The 15,459-nt window shown below is 39.4% G+C and overlaps 2 protein-coding genes and 1 non-coding gene across 4 annotated transcripts; 1 reads left to right on the top strand and 2 right to left on the bottom strand.

The window, feature by feature from the left end:
* Positions 1-1,496: 1,496 nt before the first annotated feature.
* On the bottom strand, positions 1,497-11,950 carry MAGT1 (magnesium transporter 1). Of its 2 annotated transcripts, none has more exons than XM_042807418.1 (10): positions 11,843-11,950; positions 10,624-10,793; positions 9,653-9,770; positions 8,184-8,324; positions 7,555-7,695; positions 7,132-7,221; positions 6,442-6,505; positions 4,722-4,796; positions 4,155-4,245; positions 1,497-3,009 (listed from the first exon to the last, which is right to left on the bottom strand). In XM_042807418.1, the coding sequence occupies exons 1-10, from the start codon at positions 11,921-11,923 to the stop codon at positions 2,994-2,996; spliced, it is 987 nt and encodes a 328-aa protein (XP_042663352.1). In that variant the 5' UTR covers positions 11,924-11,950; the 3' UTR covers positions 1,497-2,993. The 2 variants fall into 2 exon arrangements, with proteins under 2 accessions (XP_042663352.1, XP_042663351.1); XM_042807417.1 differs by having other exon boundaries at positions 10,639-10,793; positions 11,843-11,943.
* Positions 11,951-12,746: 796 nt separating this feature from the next.
* Positions 12,747-12,862, bottom strand: TRNAL-CAA. The gene is made up of 2 exons: positions 12,825-12,862; positions 12,747-12,792 (listed from the first exon to the last, which is right to left on the bottom strand). It is a non-coding gene; the product is annotated as a tRNA-Leu (tRNA).
* A 206-nt stretch (positions 12,863-13,068) lies between these two features.
* LOC104361496 (cytochrome c oxidase subunit 7B, mitochondrial) lies at positions 13,069-15,459 on the top strand. The gene is made up of 3 exons (XM_009967648.3): positions 13,069-13,210; positions 14,594-14,718; positions 15,259-15,459. Exons 1-3 carry the CDS (start codon positions 13,174-13,176, stop codon positions 15,331-15,333), a joined length of 237 nt encoding a protein of 78 aa, XP_009965950.2. The 5' UTR covers positions 13,069-13,173; the 3' UTR covers positions 15,334-15,459.

Consider the following 15,459-nt stretch of genomic DNA (forward strand, 5'->3'; position numbering starts at 1 on the left):
GCAATACCGCCCGTGAAAAGCATACACTTATGAAGCATCTCTGTTCAAGGCTTAACTGTAGGGACAACTACTAGGCACCACGATTACGAAGCACATTCTGTGCTGAACACTACAATGTTTTGAAAACCGGAGCTTCCAGTAAGTTGTAGATAACATAAACCATTACCTTGATTAATACAATTAAATTTACTATCTTGCCTTGGGCTGAGCTCATCAGAGAGCTCCCCGATTATTTATAGCTATTATTCCAAAATGTTTTTCAAATGCACCATAGTCCCTTCTCAAAAGAGGAAAAAGCAGCAATCTTTGAGACCAGACACATTAACAAAACCACACAGTCCACTTTCAGCTACAGACTATACCATATCCTCCATTTATTTTAGTAAGTGTTCTCTAAAGCTGAGCTTTTACAGTACTTCTGAGATGTTTAATGACTCACTTTCTAGAGATGGCCTCATCAAACTCCCAATTTTAGCATACCAGTTCTCAAATGCATTGCCTCTTCCATCTTTGTTCTACTGGTCTAGAACTATATTATACTAACTAGTTAGTCAGGTGCACGTGCCAATGGTCCCCCCCAAAAAATCACTCTGGGTACCAATTATAGCTGGCCATTACCTTTCAACTGCTGCACAAGTCAAATCTTTCCAGAATAGCACCCTCTCTAAATCTGCTACAGGTCCTTGGAAGCACTCCATCTTCTTTTGCTCCACTATCACACTTTTTCCCTCCTCCATGCACTTTGGTTTCAGTCTACAGAGCAGAAAAACTGTTGGAAAAAGTAAGCAATATTTTCATTTCATATGTGAGTATGGAGAAAGAGGAAAATCCTGAACTCAACATCTATACCACCTTAAGCGCAAGGCCAACATGCCTCCACCATCCACCGGCGTGGTGTGCAACTGTTTAAAAGTTAGCCAATATATGATTAGATGCTTTTCAGAGGGATAGAATAAAATATGCACCATGTCAGAATAATTAGAAACCAGTCTGAAAGTTTAAGAAAAAAAAAAGATTACTTCTTCAGAATAAGATTGTAAGCCATGTTCACCTGCACTGATAATAACTGAAGTACAACCAACCTAAAGTTTATTGGAAGCATTGTACCAACAGGGCAGGAAAATAAGGAACAGATAGAACAGTCCAGAGTTGTTCCAGTCAAAACTATAGCGCTAACTAGATTCCACCTCCAAAAATGCTACTATTTGGTCTAAGACTCCAGGAAGCCAAAATTTTCACCTCAGGACAGACAAAAGACAAGTAAAACCCATGCAATCTTTATGCTATTCGTTAGCTACATGAGAAGATCTCTAGTGTTGACATTTTGGGCTGTTATTTCCCACAAACACATATATTCTACTAATCCAGTCTAATCAGCCACACTCAGGTTATTTACTATATACAGACATTTTTATTAACACATTGAAGCAGTAGTGGAAGAAAAGAGGTTTGTTTGTTTTGTTTTATGTTAAAGTTCAAAGACACAGGAGCATAGATTAGATTAAAAAATTTTATTGAAACTTGTCCAAAAATCCAGTCAGGCACACAATTTATCCATTCCACTAAGACTTGTCATTCTGTATGGCATAGAAAAATCCACCTCAGCAAGTTGAAACATCAAACAACCAAATTAGTAAAGTTAAGGCACTTGAGATGTGTGTTAATTTAGCAAAATTGCATAAGAATAACATTCTACTTTGAATGATATAGTCCTTTCCAAGATTCGATCTAAACCATCCAAATTCTGTAGCCCCTTGAGACAGGAGAGGCAGAAGGAGGAGACAAAAGTCTCATCGTATTTTCCTCTGACTAGTAACCTCCAAGGCCACCACAGCCTACGGAAGGAAGTATTACTGTATCAGGCTGCAAGGATTTCCTGTAGTACAGGTGCTGAACTACACAGTGTCGACTGAGGCACAATGTTTTCAACTCAAGAATTCTTAAGGCAAAGTGTCTTTGAGATGAGAGAACAAAAGAAGAGAGAAAAAAGCACACGCATTCAACCGCAAGGCTGAGAAATCTTTCCTAGGGTAACAGTATTTATCCTGGGATTAGATATCTCTGCCCATTCCCACATCCTCCCCAAGGATTAAAAGTGGGGGAAAATAAATGGAGAGTGCATGAACTTATATAGTGATCAAAAATCTAATACCTGTTGGTTTGTCAGGGTTCTGAGCAGTAACTTGAAAGCCAGTTAGCAGCCTTTAATTCATGCTACAGAGAGCTAGCTACCTCTGTAGTTTTGGTTTGAGAATGTGAGTGTTCATCAGTAGAGGAATATTTTTTTTTGGCTCTGAGCCAATGTTCGCAACTTAAGTGTGGCAGTTTCAGCATTTGGCAAAGAAAGCTTTTCATGAATAACCGAATTAATAACTCAGTTCTACCTACCGAAAATCTTCCCTTCATCTGTGAAACAACCTCTTGCATCATACAGCAGTTAAGTACTCATCTCAAAAATGAGACACAGCTCTAGTACAGGCACATTCTACACTGAAATTTGGAATATGTTCCAAGGGTTGCGCACAGACTGATGGAAAAGATTTCTAGGTACATGAAGATGTTTTCCTCAACCACAAAAAGGCACTGCAGAAAAGCTATTGTCACCTGTTATGCACAAACAGGAAATAAAGTGATAAATATCTGAAGGAAAAAAAAAACATGGAAAACAGATTATCCAATTAAATTTTGAGTACTGTCTCTAGTTAGCCTATGGCAATGTAGTTCTAAGCATTAAGTTCTGAATTTTACTAGAAGTAGAGTTATTTAAGAAGATGTAAAGCTTATGAAAAAGAGGTTGCATCTTAATACTCTGGGTACTTCAGAGCAAATTGCTTGTTATATTTAAGGCACTACATGATGTCTTTGGTTCAGTGTTTAACTATCTCATTCAGTGTAAAGAGAGGTAGCACGAACCATACATATTTAGCTCTTCCATTCCATTACACACAATTTCACAGTCACCACCTTTCTGATGTTACAGATGCTGGAATCCTTTAACTCATCAGGAAACTGCAGGAACAAAATAACAAACATTCTTATTAATTTTGTAAGAAACAAGAAGTTGTGCAACATTGCACTTAGCTTTCATATATGCTGAGAAAATGAGAAACTGGGCTTGAGGCAACTATGGTATAAGCAACTGTGGAGCGGTCGCTTAGAAGCAAGTTTTCTAGTAACTTAAAAGCCAAGACAACCACATCTTACCTACAACAAAGTTAGCAGAAGTATGTAAGACCATTGCATAGACCAAAATAAAAGCTGAACTGTTATTAATTGGGAAATAAGTTCAGCTCTCTTCTGGCCTTGAGAAAAATCTTTATGAAATAACAAGTTTCATTTAGATATTCTTAAATAAGAACTGACTTTTTAAAAAATGAGGGTAATAGTTGCCTATGGGATTAGCCCTCCAGACAAATTAAACTCTACGCAGAAGCTGAGATGGTTAGAAACTGGTCCTTCATCATCTATTTATTCCTTCAAAATGCATAAAATCTAGTAAAACACACAAGATATCTATACCGATACTGTATATATAAAGCAGTCAATTAATAGTGCTAGACTCTTTACAGAAGCAATCCCAAAACATATGCAGCTTTAAAGCATCAGCCATTCTCCTTGTTCTCACAAATAAGGATTAATAATCAAGATGTATGGAGGAAGAGAAAAGTAGGAGAGAGAGACACTTTTTTTTCAGTGTAAATTGGCTGAGATATAAAATATTTGTATTTTCATAATTATATAAGTAATGGCATGAAAAGGAGAATACCACAGTCTTTCCTTTGGCCAGACTGAAAAATTGTGATAGGCACCAAATACCATTATTTCTGGTGATTATATCAACGAATACTGCTACTCTTTCAGACACAAGTGGAGTAATTTTAAAAGAGTATTTTCCATCAAATTAGATTTCCCAAAATAGGACTTCTGCCTATAAACCTTTCTGGTTTACATTACTGGACAAGGAAATACCAGTCAGCAGAGCAGATTAATTCATAATCATACAGTCCAGATGAAAAATCCCAAAATTTCTAGTATCACACTCAAAGTTTAAATCCTCGTTTGTGTTTACCTACTTCTTTCCAAAAAGTCCGTGGTGTTGTAGCTGTATTGCAATGCACAGGAAAAAAACGACTGAAGCAGCAAAAGAGACGTACCTGTACGGGTAGCCATGGTATTTAGATCTGAAGACAGACAGCAACCAGCTGAAAAATAACACCACCAGGCCAATACCAGCAATACACATAACTGCAAGAGATGTAGAATAAGGTTCTGGTAAAGTCACAGCTGTCCCCAGAAACACCACAGTGACTGGCATTTTCAAAAGTTTTCTGTAATATTTACAGATTTGGTCACATGAAACCTACTATAGTCACTAAAAATAACTAAATTAAAACCAATTTTCTCTCAAATTCCTACTGTAAATCAATTTTATACCATTCCTTTAGGAAAAAAGTAAGTTCCTTCTTCTCTCTTACTAGCAAAATGCTGCAAAGCATATTTATATCTCCTCATCTCCCAAAAGGACTTTGAGTTTATCTTGCACTTTGCTAAGCAACTCCAAATGCTGCAAAAAAAAAAAAAAAAAAAAAAAAAAAAAGCACTTCTGCTTAGAGGTGCAAAGTGTACAAAAACACACTGTGCAAAAGCATTTCTATTAAAAAGTGTATCAAAAATCTTTATTGAATATGCATTCTCTTAGACAGAAAAGTATTAGCACTTACTTTTTCTTTTCCCCACATCCATGTCAGAAGTAGCAGCTTCGTGGAGGAGTACCATTCCTAAAGTAACACCACCATCTACGAATGCTGTTTAAGGCTAAATCAACAAAATATAATAGACTCAATATAATACACTAATTCTAATCTTGTAAATTCAGCTCCCACACCATACCTAGGGCATTAAAACTCAATGCAAAAAATAAAGACTTCCCAGCCAAACCAGCAACTTATAGGGGGGAAAAAAGCAACTGAAAGGCACTGAATAATGTCAACTTTTAAGAGAAAATAAATACAAAATTTACAGTATAAACCAGAAGGTATAGCTGGTCTTGACATAAAATTAAAACCATGCATTTATTATCTCAGCTTCTAATGAAACAGCATTCCTTCCCAGAGAGGTCGATCCACTCCAATCACTGTTTTACTCCACTAGAAAATCCCAAAAGGAATTAAACTTCTGCATTTTATATAATGTGATATATTGAATAATTATGCATTTTGCATAATGTGATGGATCGCAGTAACACCAGTAAACTCCAATAAAAAGTCTCTTGGTCAAATTTGACCGAGTGGATCAGAGTTACAGTAATAATTAGGAAAAATTCAGAAGCCCCCCTCCAAATGCATGTTTTATGTTAAAAAAAAACGCCTCCATCTGTGGTAATGAATACACAGCAAGAGTAGAGTTATTTTAACACCAGCATATTTAAACATCAATTGCTTACTTTATATTATTTTATTACCAAAACCCCAATTCATCACTTGCTGAAACTAGGGTTTTGAATAGATAAAACAAGAAGAGGAAAGGGATACAGTAGCAGAAGTCACTCTATTAAATAACATTGCTGCTGCAACAGAAGAGACTTGTTAGTCATTGTCAAGCAGTGAAGGACAGGTACTTGAATGAAATTCTGAAATTAGGTGCCTGTAGTAATTGTGCTATTCTGTATATTCGTGGATTAACAAATGTAAATGATTTGGGACAATGGAACTGCAAGAAAAAAGATAATACTAAATACAACTAAAAATCCTGACTAAAAGATAAAAGAATGCACAGGCTGACACAGATAATGACACAAGGAATGAAATTCTGAGTCAGAGATGACTAAAGTTACAGATGATGGATCAAAAAACATACATGTGGGAATAGAAGAGAAGAACATTGAATCTTAGTCTTCTTATGACTCCAAAGAAGCATTTTTATACAAATGACAAAGGCAAAAGCTCTTAACCTGCATGTTTCCACTTGCCTTTATTGATGGCATAATATTAGCATAGAAAAATCCTCAACCGTTAGCATGAATGAGTGGTAAGATTAATAATAAGGTACGTACGCAAAGAAATAAATGAACAAAGATGGGTAATAGAGGAAAGAATTCAATGCCAAATTAAGAACTAAGTGAGGTTGAAAAGATGAAACAGGCACAGAGGAACAGGGGCTACCTTGAAGATTCTTATGATTCCACAAAGATCCACATCTTTAACGCCGTACTCAGTTGAGTCATTAATCAAGGAAGAAGGTGGCGAGAAAGAGGTAAACATTTTTCTATTCAACCTAAAGATCACTGGCATAGGAAAAGCGTATCCATCACACACAGGCTCGATAAGCGTCTGCATCAGTACTAGGTGACAGTTACGAGCCGTGACAGTACTCATAGAAAAGGCAGCAGCATAAGCTAACAGAAATCATCACCAACCACATGCTTCTCAGTAGGAAGGATACTGAACAGAAGAACAATGTGTGTTTCCGCCACAAACTGGGCTTGGCTGCTTCCATGGATATAGTTCTGTACGAGACAAAGAGTAATTGAATTTAGAAAAGGTTGGAGTCAACTTTGACATGATTATCAACAGCTATAGAGCCTGGAACCAGGTTTTATACTCTCTTTCAGAAGACAGAAGTTGAAGCACAAATAATTTCATCTGTTCACCACTGATTTTGGGGGGGGGCAACTATGTCAGCATCAAAAATCCTTCTTCTATCAACATACGCAATCAGCCCAAAGTACCATTCAGATTATAATAAAGGCAAGTGCAACTACAGCCTTCATGGTCCAGATGCCCTTGTTCAGCAGAGCAAAATACCATAATTATGCCCTCCTGCACCCACTGTGATCCAGGTCCGATCCATGGAAGAAAATCTAAATCTTGACTGGAGCTCTAACACTCCTTCTGTTTCACACAGAACAGACCCCCTCTTTTACAGGCACATTTTAAGAGAAGATAAATCCCCTCTGAAGTAATCAACAGCTCTCTAATTTGCCTTTCTCACTGCAGGAGAGGTTAGCCTCACGGACTTACAAAGAAAGAAGCCAAGAATAGAATTTACACTCCGACTTGCCCCTTTTAGTATCAGCCTTATTCTGTAGAAATACAACAGAAATGGAGGAAATAAAACGAAGAAAAGGTTTACCACTTGTCCTGTATGGGGATTCTTATGAGCATAGGGTGGGCCTCTAATGTGGTTCCACATCTGGCCTGATGTCATTGCTAACACAAAACACTGAAAAGGAAAGAAGAAACATTACTTAATAAGGATTTTTTAAAATCTGGTTTCTACCCAATCTCTTTTAATTTCATACCAAATCATACTGATTTGGAATACAATCTTAGGGTAGTCATTATCCTCCCTTTTATTTGTATAAAAGGCATCTAATCAAGCATTAACTGAGCTAAAAAGACTGAGATCAAGTAATATTATCAGACTCCCAAAGAGTAAAACTAAACACACCTCATTTTCCTCTACCAGGTTTAAGCATCTTTAAATACAGCTTTTAAAGACCTGAATTGCTATAAAACTCATGACAACAGGCAGACAAGAGTTATAATTACTCACCAAAGCAGCAAATGCCCAGCCAGTTTTGTTATACAGAAAATCCAGATTGCTTCCACGCAAATATACGAGGCCTCCGATGACAGCCAGCAGCAGTCCTAACATCAATGGTCCAGCATAGTTAGGTGGTCTTATTACACGAATCTGAGCAGAGGATACTTAAATTATTTTCCTTTCAATGGGATTATACATTATACACACACTCCTGCTAACAAGACATGCAAGACAGACTGGAAAAAAATACAAAAAAATTCTATATTATAAATCTAAATTGGGGGGGGGGGGAAGTAATGCTTCTTCCCCATTATTGTCACTTCAGTTTTATATACCTTTATGTAAATAAATAATAGTTTAAAGACTGTTTTTCTTTCATAAGAACAGAAGAGGGAGAAGGAAAATGCGTTTTACTATTCTAACAAACACAGCAATACACAAAATATTAGAACATAGAATGTAAGGAAACTTAAAGATAACAGTCATGTGCCCCAACTAGATTCTGTAGACAAGAACTATTTAGAGCATCTGAGATTAGATCATTAGCCACAGAACACAACTGACATATTTCATAGCTGGAGTTACCCAGGAAGGGAGTGCTGCAGAGATGGTGGTGGGGAAAGTCTGTATATACTTACATTGACATCAGTTCTGTCAGCCACCCAACGAGCAAGCTGTTCAGCTGCAAAGCCGCGCACCTGGAGTTCGTATGTGTCACCTCGTTTAGGCTTCCCTTTAGCAGGAAAGTTAATGAAGGTTGGAGCAGAATTCATGTTTAGCTGTATTTAGAAAATTCATAGAAGATACGGCACCATGAAAGGTCTCTTTAGTAACACAATTCTATTCCATTTGTATCTCGCAACATCATCACTAAATCAATCAGAAAAAGTAACTTAAATAGATTTCACTGACAATGATTTAAAAAAAAAAAAAAAAGTAAAGACAGCACACAGTAGCTTGCATTTCTGTATTTCATAAAAGTAATCAGTGTACTCCTGCAATTCCCCTTTTGTGTTCCATGCTATTTTCTCCTTTTAGTATTAAGGAACAAAATTTTTTTAGCTCTGTCACTAGCTGTTCTGGATGTCTTAGAAAAAAATGGTTGCTTATGAGTAGGCTTTTTTTTTCTTTTTAAAACACAACGGAGCATGCTTTCTAAAGTCACTTTTGTTAGTATTCAGATCTACAACTACTGATTCAAAAGATTCAGACCAGTTAAAAGATTATAGTAGATAAATAAAAGTAGTTGTTTACAAAATGCAGTTCTGTCTTTTCCTAACACCGTTTTTCCCATAACATTTCAGTTTTTTTCCATCTGTTTCTTCTCTAAATACTACTTTTGAGACAAAAATCTGCAAAACAGGAATATATACCTTAATTTATAAAGGCCATATCTTGATGACTTTATTTTTATATAACACCATGGGAAAATTTAACAAGAATAATGAAAACCATCCTTTTCCACATCTCCACTCCAAAAGCATCCATTTAATAAAATAACATTGCCTAAACTGTGTAGCTTTTAAATAGAGATGAGTACCTCAAAAAAAAAAAAAAAAAAAAAAAAGTGAAGTTTTGCAAAACGATAATGAACTATTAATGTGATCTACAATTCCAAGCATACAGGCAATGTTCTCATACATAAAAAAAATCCAGTTATATAATATTAGTAGAAGAGCAAAATGACTAGGTACTTGAAAATAAATAAATTAACCCATACTGAAAGCCTCATCTATCATTCTCTAGTAATCTAAAAGTTTTAATAGCTGTTGCCAATGACATCAGTGCTTTATATCTTGCCTCTTCATGTATCATAGAAAAATTCCATTAAGAATTACAGCATAAGTTATTATAGGAGACGAACAAGTTAGAGAAGCCAGGTCACTCTTTGTGCCTATTCTAGATTTGTCACTTCTGTTAATATTACTGCCAACATGCTACTGCCCTCTGCTCTTCTCACTACTTCCGAGAATGGCAGCTTTTAACTTCTCAATAATTTCTTTAATCACTGTAACAATGCTACATGTAACACATCTTTACCTTCTTGCCCTCAGTCTCCAAAACCCAAGTTAAAAATAATGTTAGAAAATAAAAAGACCAACATTACCATCTGAAATACATCTGAGCCTTCATCAAAATCTACCATAGCAAAAAAAATCTTATTGGTAAATGCACTGGAATATCGCCAGGAATTTGCCAGAATCTGGTATTCCTCATCAGCTTGCCTGTAAAACACACAAGTGAGATGCTGTATCATATGTTTATTCAGAACACACATTATAAAACAGCCTAGGGAGCTGTAGCCACCCACCTCATTAACGGGTGCATCCCACACACCCCTACATTAATTTTCTAGTGTTAAAGAAAAAGCCTAAGGCCAGACACTCATCTAACAATCAAGTGAAGCATTTAGCACCACTGTTTTTTGAAATGCAAGGGCAAGTTCTGCCGAGTCCATGAACTCAAGCAGTGGTAATTTCTAATTTAAATTTGAAATAGAACCCAGCAGCTCATGATTTGCTAATCCACAGAACACAAAAATGAGTATAGGTGTGCCCTCTTTCCTATGTCAGAGGATAGGAAACCTATTAGTTTCAACTAACTACTTATAAAAATCATGCTTACAGACCTCTGCCACCTCCAAATTAATACATGAAAGCCATAATATGGTTAAGGCTCCAGCATATTATAATTGTAGATAAATAAGTGCTAATAAACATATTAATTAACAGTAAGTTTTAGACTGCATGGCCAGAAGTAATTCTACAAACATTTCTTCAGCAGTTCATGCCAGGCAAGTTGGTTTTACTCTCCTTCTCCAGAAACCTATCAGTGTAAATATTCTTTCTACAAAACAACGATTATTTTAGGAGATAAATAATTAACACCTATATTGTTTTCTCACATATGTATTACACATATATTCCCACATACTTAATTCAAAGATAATCCTACTATAATGTGCCCCAGTATACTCCTCCCACATATGTGAAAGTTTTACCCTATTCTTAAATTTAATTGCCTACAAAGCATATGATGACTTTCAAGTTCTAATTTAGGACTAAATTAAGCCCATACTTGCACACAACACACTGCCTGTGAGGCTGAAGAGCAGTGAACATCACAATCACCGAGTAATTTCTGGGTGGTGCCTTCACAAGGCGTCGAAATTTGTCTCCATTCATTCGGATAACGGATCTTTTACTAGCCCACTCCATTAGCTGGTTCACTTTTTCTGATAATACCATCTGAAAACAAAGTCAGAGAAACACTGTTCGTTTTTTCGGTTGTTTTTTCTAGGCTCACAGAACAACCCAGAAGGTTTTTAGATCTGATGTAATGAACAGCACCACTGTATTTCTTAAGTACAGGAACCACACGAAGTGATACTTCATTAAGATTCTTGAAGGCGTTCACAGGTGCTTTTGACATTAATATTTTTAATTGACTTTAACCACTTACTAATACACATGCTTTAAGCACTTTGCCCCTAAGCACTTAGTATTACACATGCTGGTGAAGACTCACCTCACCAGTACTTTCTCATGCTGCTACTTGTAAGTTTTCTTTCAGATGTACAGACTGCCCCAAATCACCCCACACCGTTTATTCCATGCTAAGCATCACACTCAATGTTTCAGATTTCAACACTTGGTGGAAGCGGAATCAACACTAGAGACAGAAGCACTATGGAAGTGAGCTCATGATCGAGTTTTCAGCACTGCTGGAAAAAGCTTAGTTCAGTACATGTTTAGAGAACTGACTGCTCAAGACTAAGCTTTTCAAAAATGAGCTAACCAATTCTATAGCATTATACAAAGTGACAAAACCCCAAATATTATATTTACCATAGACTACTTCTCTATTCCTTATTACCCCCTTCTTCAGATGAGTACTTCAGGATAAATAATAAACTATTCTTTTTTGACTTACAACTGACACAAGAATATACAGAGAGATCTTTTCAAAGTCAAGTGTGTGGAAATAAGTGACACCGTTGTGATTACAACCGAAGACAGTCACTCCACCCTCCAAATCCTGTACAGTAGGAAGACAACACTCTTACAATGCCTTTTAGAAGAACCAGTAGTTAAACACGCTCGAAAGAAAAATTAGAACCAGATGATTCTAAGAAGACAGACCGCCCTGCTCGGCCCCCGGGCGTGCCCGCGGGCTTCCCCTCAGAGCCCGGCCGGTGCCGCCGCGCAGCGCCAACCCAGGGCGCGCCCCAGCCGCTGCCGGCCTCCGCCTCCCCGGCGCCCCGCGGCGGGAGCAGCCCGGCCGCGCTCCCCCTCACCTCCTTCCGCTTCTGCCCGGCGGCCCGCGGCCCGCCCCAAGCCACCAGCAGCAGCAGCGCCAGCACCGGCAACGCCGCCATGACAGCCCCGCTCCACCGCTTCGCTCCTCTCCCCGGCCCCGCCCACGCGATTCCCCATTGGCAGCGGGACCGGCCCGCCATCAACCGCCGGCCTCCGATTCGTTGAGCCTGTCTCCATCACGGGCTGCCGCTAGCCCATAGGAGCGAGGCAAGCTGGAGCCGTTCGATTGGCGGAGCCGGGGGGGGGGGGGGGGGGGTGCGACCCCCGGCGCTGAGGACGAGCGGGACCCCCGGGTGATGGCGGCCGTGTGGCTTCTTCGCTGCCCGCTGCGGTTGCTCTGCTGCAGCAGCCCCTCACTTTGAAGATACCCCTGGGCGGGTGCTTTCCGCAGCGCCTCCGGCTCTTTAAATACTGCAAAGCCGTAGCGTGCTTGGGCTGCCCGGGGTCCCCGGTGGGGAGGCACCGGGGCGAGAGGCCAGGCCTCGCTTCGGTAAACTCCGAGAAACTAAGGAAGGAATCTAGACTAAAACTCCAAATATCTTAATCGGTAGCTTTCCCCCCACACCGCGTACACTTGCTTAATTTTGTACACGCACTGCGTTAAAAGCGTTAAAATCGTAAAGGCACTGAGGGAAATGCTCAGCCGGTTACGGGCGCGCAAGTGTAACTGCCACGGAAAACGGTGGGTTTATTCATGCTTCGTTTTTTCTTTATTTCTCTATTCGACGACGGGTACGCTGAGGAAATTATTTCTGGCGCCGCGGGCGTCGCTTCAATTCCTATCTGCACCAAAATCTCAAGCCTTAGCTCCTGCCCTTTTCTAAATTTAAATTCCCACGAAGCGAGGAAGACTGAGGGGAAAAAAAAAAAATTAAAAAGTGGTGTCAGAAGTGGGATTCGAACCCACGCCTCCATACGGAGACCAGAATACCCAACCCGCCACGGGAAGGCGCGGAACGCCTTGAGTCTGGCGCCTTAGACCACTCGGCCATCCTGACACTGTGGGGAGAAGCACCGCCGGGCGCCCCTTACCGCTTCCCCCACGGCCGCGCCCGCCCCCCGCCTCCCTCAGCCCCTCGCGGGACGCTCCTCCGAGCCTGGAAATGGCAGACGGGCCCGTTTTTTCTCCGCCGGAGCTTCCCCCGCTCCCGCTCAACCTTCCCTCCGCCCCTGCGCGGCCACGTTACCCACAGGGCTCCGCTCGCCGGCGCGGCCAGCCGGTGACTTCCGGCGCGACCATTTTGTTTTTCACGGCTCGCCAAGGGTACCGGTGTCCCTCCAGGCGGAGGGTCGGACTCCGCTTGTCGGCATGTTCCCTGTGGCGAGGGCTGCCCTGAACCTCACGGGTAAGCAAGGAGGGGGCTCTCTGGAGGACGGAAGCGCTGAGGGGGGCGTTACTGGGGAGTAGGCGGTTTCCTCAGGGGGCTCCCCCCGGTTGCTTGTCTTCCCTGTGAGTACTGTCCCTGAGGGGCTGCGGGCGGCTCTCTTGTAGTCTTTCGCCAGCTTTTATTTATTTACTTATTTATTTTCAGCTTCTTACTTCCTAGCTGCTTTTATTTGAGCTGACCTTGTATTCCCTTGGTGCTTTTCCTCAGATAGTAACTGAAGGCACATCCAGGTCTTGTAATCTGAGGTGTCGAGGTGTAGTCAGTGACCAGCCTTTAAACTCAAGGGTAAAGTTACCTCTTCAGTGATAGACTCCCCAGTGTTTAACCAGGTTGTCTCAAATTTTGTCTTGGTTCATGATGTGCTTAGCCCGAGGTACCTAAAATAAATGTGCTTAATAGTGTTTCTCTCAGTAGGTATTTGAACTTTTTTTTTTTTTTTTTTCCTGTTTAAAAAACTTGTGTAGCCTCACAGAGCATGCTAGGGATTTAGTAGTGTTATGTCATGTTTGGGTGAATGTGAACATTCACAGCTATTGCTGTCATGTTTGGGTGAATGTGAACCATTGACCTGAAACTAAAAGATAGTATTTGTAGTGATTATGCACAGGTCTCATCAAATGCTTTGTAGGCAACTATTATACGATCTCTGTGTTTTGAAGCTGGTGATTTGATTCTTCAGTCCATCTTCTTAATAAGCGTACATTTTGTAGTGTATTTCTATAATGTACGTCATACTCTGTCACCTGAAGATATCCTCCTGTATTTCTTCCTCTTACAATTTACCTCATGTGAAGGCCCACAGTTACTTCCACCTCCTTCATCTTCCTCCCCTCCCTTCAAAAACCTGGAAGCAATGAGAAAGATGGTACTCATAGCTGCTGTCTTCAACACCTTAACTTGATGGTGAGCTTCATCCTGAAAATGCTTATATTAGGTACACATACTGGCAATACAGATATTTATATATAGAAATCTGAAACTTTTAAGTACAAAAGAAAATATTTTATTATAGAAATAATAATACTTAAAATGTACTTAAACTTCCACACTGAGGGCCCAAAGAAAACATCTTAATGAAAAAGGTAACTTAGAGGATTTTCTCACTGGGATTAGACTAAAGGAGTAACTTTATAAATAGAAATTTGGAGAGCTAAAATAAAATGCAAGGCTTTCTGTATATTGGAATCCTTCCAGAGCTCTAAGTCCAAAAGATTTTTTTTTTTCAGCTTTTCATAAAGACTTTTAATGCTTACGCTTGCCTCTGATGGTGAGAGATGAGAATTGTGAACGGTTTCAGTGTATATGATTTTTGTACTTCTAATTTCCTTTAACATTCATTAGCTGGTGGCATTCAGCGTACTGCAATAAGACAAGCTCATCGCAAAAATGAGCCTACCTTCCATGATAAATACGGAAACCTGGTACTTCTTGGTGGAGCCGCAGTTTTTACTGCTGTCTGGGGATATGTAAGTCATTCTTTTCACCACTCTGATGTGACTATAGCTGTAAGCTTGCAAGCTATTAAGTTTCACAAGGGCTTTTTCAAATAACATGATGAGAATTCAGGAGCTTTTTATTTAAGTGAATAGCAACATGATAGAGATGAAAGTTGTGCTAGTTCATGTTTTGAGTTATTACACAAATTTCTGTGTCAGTCTACTGCTTGATTTTAAAATGTAGTAGAAACACAAGTGTTTTCTGTTTTACTTGGGATTTCCAAGCTATACATGTAGAGTTTTTAGCAGAAAAATGTATAGATGAAAATAACAGTATGATGGTGGGGTTTTATGTTCCAGATTCTTAATCTAAAGATAGATATTTTGAAATAGAAAGTAGAAGTATTTAAATATTATTCAGTATAAATATATTCTACTTGCTTTGTTAGAAGATGAATGAGATGTCATGTTCTAATACAAGAAATCTTAACTGAAAACAATAGAAATAGCCTGTATCAGACTGTTTATTTGATTTCAGAGTTAATAATACTGACTTTTATCTTCCTACAGGTGTTTACACAAGCTGGAATGGAGTGGGGTTTGTCACCTGTTGGCAGAATCACTCCGAAAGAATGGAGGGAGTAATAGCCTGTGCTTATAATGAACTGGTCTAAACTTTCACTGAAAAAAATGATTGTGTAATGGCATTTGTTCCCTGATTACCGCTCACACAGGGGCATTCCTGGTCTAATAAACATACTTAGAAACCTG

Source organism: Tyto alba, unplaced genomic scaffold (genome assembly GCF_018691265.1).
Source record: "Tyto alba isolate M040663 unplaced genomic scaffold, T.alba_DEE_v4.0 Super-Scaffold_5, whole genome shotgun sequence".
Lineage (NCBI taxonomy): Eukaryota > Metazoa > Chordata > Aves > Strigiformes > Tytonidae > Tyto > Tyto alba.